General features: G+C 25.1%; 1 protein-coding gene across 1 annotated transcript; it reads left to right on the forward strand.

The window, feature by feature from the left end:
* Positions 1 to 1,744: 1,744 nt before the first annotated feature.
* Positions 1,745 to 2,558, forward strand: LOC108478335 (auxin-responsive protein SAUR32). The gene has a single exon (XM_017780787.2). The coding sequence runs from the start codon at positions 1,948 to 1,950 to the stop codon at positions 2,314 to 2,316; it is 369 nt and encodes a 122-aa protein (XP_017636276.1). The 5' UTR covers positions 1,745 to 1,947; the 3' UTR covers positions 2,317 to 2,558.
* The last annotated feature ends 4,774 nt before the right edge of the window (positions 2,559 to 7,332 follow it).

The raw sequence follows: 7,332 nt of genomic DNA on the forward strand, positions 1-7,332 counted from the left end.
TCCTTTTAAAAATTGAAATATTCAAATTAGCATATTTATTTTTCATCCAAAACTATTCAAAATAATATAAAATATTATATTAATAAAATAAAAAATTTAATTTTTTAAAATCTGATTTATCAAACAATTTTCTAATATAAATTTAATTTTATAAAATTTAATAATAAAATTTAATACTTAATTTTACAGCAATCAAAAATGAAATTTATCAAACGCAACCTAAAATAACAAAATTCAATCGTCTACTTCATAAACTTTTGTGAAACTAATCTTTTTAAACAATATATCAAATAATAATTAAATATTTTTTACCAAACAAATGTTATATATATAAAAGAGAGAAACCATTTAACACGTAGTAGCAGGAATACAGTTCCACAATATTTTTAAAATAAAAATTTAGAAAGATTAGATGACATGTGCGATATTGATAGAATGATAAAATAAACAAATAAAATTAAATATTTAAAAATAATTAAGTTATTTTTTAAGAGTAAACAATTAAATAGTTACTTTTATTTACTTCAACTTAAATTTTAATTGCTTTTATTTAAAATATTACTTTTTGTCACTTATATTAACGTGTTGTAACATTTTAGTTATTAAACTATTTAAAATTTTTATTTAAAATGATGATTTGAGTTACACGTTACATTTTAGTTACATTTCAGTTTACCATTACACTGTTAACAGTAATTAATGGTCTAGTGACTAAAATTTTATAATATGTTAACGTAAATGACTAAAACGTAACATTTCAAATATAAATGACTAAAATATAACTTGAAATAAATAAAATGACTATTTTTAAACTTTTATTAATCATATAAAGATAAGGAAAATTAAAGTAATTATTTCATTGGTTTATATGTTAGTAATTTTTAATAATATTTTATTTAATCACAAAGCTGACGTGACCTTACCACCATTTTCATGTCTGTTTGGACACAGCTCAAGACCTGGCCTTTCCCTTCCCTGACTTCTATTTTAATTACTTTCTAGATTCTATTTAAAATATATATTTTAATTGCATAAACGAAATTTAAAAATTATTACGTATTTTTAATTTTAAAATAAAAAAATAACTGTGGAAAGCTCAAAATGTATTAAATAATATATATATATATATATATATATTTACTAGAACTGTAAAACGACATCTATGTTGTCGTCTGTCGGCAATCTCTTTCTTTATTTAAAAAATATGCCACATTCGCTTCCACCTCCATCCACGTGTCTTACCCCTTTGATTCGTTATTAATTACACATTACGCCATTCCTACCAAGTCTCCTACCCCAATATTTTGTCCTTTACAAAATAATTTATATATATTTTTATATTTCCGTATTTGTAATCATATTAAACTCTAAATTATATTTAAATTATAATCTACTCCAACTCTTAAATAGTAATATTAAAATTCAATATTAAAGGTGATATTGGTTTGATTTGATTCAACTTTTAAAAAATTTTAAACCATTCAACATAATTCAGTTTGATTCGATTTGATTATTAATTTTTACTTTGAAATTTTAAATTTATTTTGATAAAATTAATTTTTTATAATTTTTAATATATTTGTAATTATTTAGAAAAAAAGTAATTAATTTTCCCCTTCTTATCACCATAAGATTCCCTTTAAAATCAAACGTATAGGAATAAACTTTCTCCAAAAAAAACAAAGAAAAACCCTAGTCCTTTCCGTAGCATATAACCCCACTTCCCTTCTTCATAAGCCTATAGTGTATAAATAAAGGTAATGAATTTACATGTTTGGTATGGATTATCAACCATGACTAAACTCCTTCTTAACTCATCACTCCCTATTTTCATACAATCCTTAGCAAAGAACCCTTGGCCTTTCCCTTGTTCTTCCTTATAATACAACCCTTTTCTTTTATAATCTCTTAGGGTTTTCATTTTTGATCATCACCTTTGTTGAAGAAATGGGTAATGGTGAGAAAAATTCAAGGAACTTTCATTTACACATACCCCACCTTCATCATCATCATCAAGGGAAGAAGCAAGCAAAGGGTGTGCCAAAAGGGTGTTTGGCTATCAAAGTAGGACCAAAAGAAGAAGAACAACAAAGGTTTGTGGTGCCGGTTTTGTATTTTAATCATCCTTTGTTCATGCAATTGTTGAAAGAAGCTGAGGAAGAGTATGGGTTTGAGCAGAAGGGTATGATTACCATCCCTTGTCATGTAGAAGAGTTTAGGAATGTTCGTGGGTTGATTGATGGTGAAAAGTCACTTCATCATCATCATCATCATCATCATCATCATCACCATCATGTTGGGTGTTTTAGGGTTTGATGAAAAGAAAAAGAAAAAAGTTGTTATTAACACCTCAAATGAAGAAAGAAAAAAGGGTTTTTATGGTTTAGCAAGTGCCAAACAATACTAGGCCAACTTAACCATAAATGAAATAGGTTTGATTGTTAATTATTAGTGTATTAGCTTTGTAAATTTACGACTGTTTTTTTTAATTTGAGAGTGAGATAAAATTGTAAATTGATGACTTGATTAATACGAATATTTTATCACTCCACCAGTAATTCAGTTCATAGTTGATTGCTTAAATTTGTTGAAACTCATACTCCCTTAATCAATGGTCCCATATATATTTGGTTGGTGGATAAATGGGGATGATTATAGAAAAGATAATATGATGACAAAGGTTGATCATAATTGTAGTGCTTTAATTTGTTAGTATTTTTGTTTGGGACCATAATGGAAAAAGGAGGAGGAGCAAATGCCCCTTTTTTTGTTCTTTCTATCCATTTATATATATTTTTTCAATGTTAAAGATGAAAACAAAATGAAGACAAGGTCCATTGGTAGGGACATGATTGCTTTAAGTTTTTGAAATATTGAGCACTATAAATGTGGAAATCAGTCTAAGCCATCGGGGATTTAAAGTATACCAAAAATATTCTTTTATCAATTTAGTCCTAGATGGTGGCTTTAAAATTATTTTTTTAGAATTTTCTTTTTGATTTCATTTAAAAAATGGGATAATTATGAAGGTAAAATTAATTAAAATGTAGCTATTTTGGATGAAAATTTCAATATTCATAGTTGCCGAGATTGAGAATAGGTAGGAATTGAAAGCAAGTCAAAATTACAGTATAGACCATATTCACGAAATCCGGAGTCAATGGTAATTAATTCCTTGAAATAAGTGCAACACTTAAAGCTTCGGTGATTCGAATCATAAATAAAATTTTGGATTCCAATAAAAATTTTATGCTACTTTATGTCATTAATTTTGTAATAAATTCTATAAACTATTTTAAAAATTGTTGTTTGTGTGTTGATTTAATTCGTTATTGTTAATGTAGGAGAATATAAAATTGAGTGTTTTAAAATATGCTGTTCATTAGAAAAAGTTACAAAATAATTCTAAATCTAATATAAAACAAAAAGTACTTGTGGGTGTTAGTGAATGAATAAAGGTAGGTGATGGGAATTGAAAGAGGTGTCGAGAGAGAGTGTGAAGAATGAAAGTCAGTAAATGGACGGTGGGTTCAATTAATACCCCTCCCCCTGTTTTTGGGGTTTAGTTATATGTAACTCCTTTCATTCATCCCAAGGGTTCTTTTTAGGGTTTGGTTTATATGTTTTTCATACTTCAATTTTGTTTTAATGTTTGGATTAAAATATATGTATTTTAACATTTTGGAAATTAGTTTTTATATTTTCTCTTCAGAAATTTTATTTTTTATTTTTTAATTTTAAAATTTAAGTTTAATAATTCTTTTTTCTAAAACAATTAGGTTCATCACAATGTCATAAGTGAGATTTTTTTTAAATTAAAATGTTACATTAATAAATTTAATAAAAAATTAACGGTATTGACAATTAGACTTGAATTTTAAAATGTGAAAAATAAAGGAACTAAAGTTCTAAAACTAAAAGTACATGAACTAAATTTCAAAATTTTAAAGAGTACATAGACTTATGATATATTTTAACCTAACGTTTAACCTAGCACATGAATTGTAAATTTCAAAATTAAAGGTGCAAAGGAACTAAGATAAATTGAAAAATATTGATTAAATTTAGATACATAATATAAGACTAATAACATAATTTAACTAATATCATTTGAGTCAAGACTAAAATATTAAAATTTAACAAATATAGAAATTAAAATTACCAATTTGAAAAATATTAAAATTAAATCTATAATAGATATTAAAATTTTATTTTTCTATGTTTTCTGTAGGGCACACACATCTGCATGCCCTCAAAACCAGACATTATAGGGAATTTACAAAGGACATTTGGGCCTTCGAGGTGGTGGAATTTGAATTCAAAATTGTGGTTTGTATTTTAAATTGATTATTAAATTTTAAAATATTTCAATTAAGTCCTAAAATATTAGTATTGTATCTACCAAATCTTTCTACCAACATAATTATTAGCTTAGACATTAAATATTGTAAACACATTTATATTTATTGTGTGGGCAGCATAAATTTGATGTGTTAAAATAATAGTCTTCTTAAATTTTATTGATATTATCTATTTAACAAGTTAGATCTATTTTGCGTATGCTCAATATTATATTCGAACTGAAATTTAATGCCTAGAGTGACATTCAAGTTGAAAAAAAAGACTTAATTGATAAAATTGTAATATTTTAAAATTTAGAGGTTAATTTAAAATCTAACAAAAGTTTGAGGGCATTTTATGGAGTTAACTCTTACTTTAAATTTTTTAAAAAAAGTTGTTGCCAATTCAAACTAAGTCCTCATTAAATTAAATTTTATGGAGTTAACAAAGAGCTATTATTATTTCAAATTGTTTTAATTAATAGAGGCTTGTGGAGGATTAAATTAAATTTAAAAAAAAAAAAAAAAGAAGAAGAAGAAGAAGAAGAAGGAGAGAGACAGGCATTATTCTAGCTATATAGCTGACCAAATGTTATATATCAAACTAAATCCTCATTAAATTAAAAATAATTTTCTAACAACTTACAAAGTTTATTATGAAGATGATGTGATTTATGAACAAATTCAAAGTGTATGGGATTAAATTTAAGATTAATAACCCATTCATGATGCTATAGAGGTATCCAATTGGGACATTAAGATTGGTTCCATGCATGAACTAACATAGTTTTTTAATTGCAAGTTTCAACATAGGGTAATGAAGAATTAACAATTGGGCATTTGTTTTCCGTGATTAGAACCAAGAATTTTGTATGAAACATGCCAATAGGTCAAACAATAAATCAACTTTCTTGGTTGAGTATAAAACTTTGCTTAAACGCTTCATTTTCTCTTATTTTTTCTTCTTTGATTTCACCTTGATTATGAAATGATAAATGTGATTCATATGTGAATTTTGATTTTGTGTAATTTTATATATGAAATTTTAATTTAATTCAATTCTCCCGAATTATTAGCACAATTCTTAGTATAATATCATTTTATATTTATATATTACATACATATATAATTATATTTATCAAATATAAAAATAAAACGATGCATTTATTTCTTTAAATGTATATGACTGAATTAAAAGTAAAGTTTCATGCATACATTTGAACCATAACTAAAATTTAGTGTGTATAATTATACCAAATCTAAGTTCATGTATCAAATTACACATTGAATCAAAGTTCAAGTATAATTTTGAGATTTATCCTTGCCAAAAAAGGGATAATTATTTGATACACCGCCAATGGTATTTTTAAACTCTACAAACGGGTTGACATTTAAATATATTTTTTTATTATATCTATAAAATACTTGTCGCACCCTAAATTTGCTTACGAAGTTTAAAAAACTCTACAGCAGTGTACGAGACAATTTTCCATTAAAAATATATTAAAAAATATTATAATTGTGTACTCCAATAATTGGCTTAGTGGCCAAGGATTGTTTACTTATAGGACTTATCTGGGTTCGAGCCTTCAAAAGAGTAAGTGCTATTTGGACAACTTCCTTTAAACGTAGTGTATGTATGTGTGATAATTGATAGTATTTTATCTTTTTTTTTTAACAATTTCATTATAGGTTATGATTATATTTACTTTTTTTGACGCAATACTTAGAACTACTTATAACCTCTCTCCAACAAAAAAAGAAGATAATAAACTTTAGCACAATTAAACCCACATCCTTCTGCATTAATAATAATAATGTACATATCAATTTTAACATAGTGTGAATATGTCTGTACTAATTAACTCTCTAATTTTACAGTTAAAATAACATATAATTTGTATGGAGATAAAAGATAACAGTTCGTTTAGCTGTAAATGTTTAAAATTTCATTAAATTGAGCACTGAATATTCCCTGTGGGCTGATTTGTCCCAAATTCTATTTTTTTTTTATATTTTCTTTCCTTTTCTGTGTTTTATGGGCGGTGGGCAGCTATGATTAAATTGTTAATTAAACCCTAATTCATCATTAAATATTTTGGAATTTTCTACACTAGAGTTGACCAAATTAAGAAATAATAATAATAATACGAAACAAATTAAGTTTTTTTAATTCATTTAATTAGAAAGAATGTTTTTCTTTTCTTCAGGCCAATGCAAAAGAGGTTTAGGCTTGAAAGAAACACATGGAATGCTAGTCATTGGCTAGCAATAAGTGGCCACTCAGTTCTTGGCTATATTTGCGAGATGAATTTGAAATTTTCAACCTTAAATTTGACTCTCACCATATATAAATTATAAATTAAGTTGAGTTAATTTAAAGTGAGTTTATTAGTGTTTGTAATTACTAATTTTAATTTTATATATTCCTTTTATCCTTTGTTTACCTATTAAATTTATTGCTTAAATTTGATACTTAGAATTTGGCTATGAAAAATCATGCAAAACTCCAACTTAAGATTATAATATAAGAGTATTGAACTCACTTAACGATTATTTGTCTTTGACAACGTTTAATATAAAAGATTAAAATATGTTCTAAGTTTTTATACTCTTCACAAATTTGGAATTCATTCTTTATAATTTTATTTTAAGGAATTTGTCCTAATTTTTAGATTGCAAAATTTTGTTCATACAGTTAAATTTGTTGGTGTGACATTTTGGAATAAAAATATAACTAAAAATGATGTTGAATTAACTTGAATTTAACAAAACAATTTTAATAGGTTAAATTTGAAATTTAAAACCTAAAAAATACAAGGATTAAATTCTTAAAAATAAAAATACAAAAACTAAATTCCAAATTTATAAAGAGTAGAAAGATTTATATCATATCTTAACCAAATATATAAATTCCTGAAAGTTTACTTTGTTAAGAAAGGAGAATTGTTTTTTTTCTAAAAGCTGTTGGTATGCCAATTTCAGCCGTTGT

This window comes from Gossypium arboreum, chromosome 12, assembly GCF_025698485.1.
Source record: "Gossypium arboreum isolate Shixiya-1 chromosome 12, ASM2569848v2, whole genome shotgun sequence".
NCBI lineage: Eukaryota > Viridiplantae > Streptophyta > Magnoliopsida > Malvales > Malvaceae > Gossypium > Gossypium arboreum.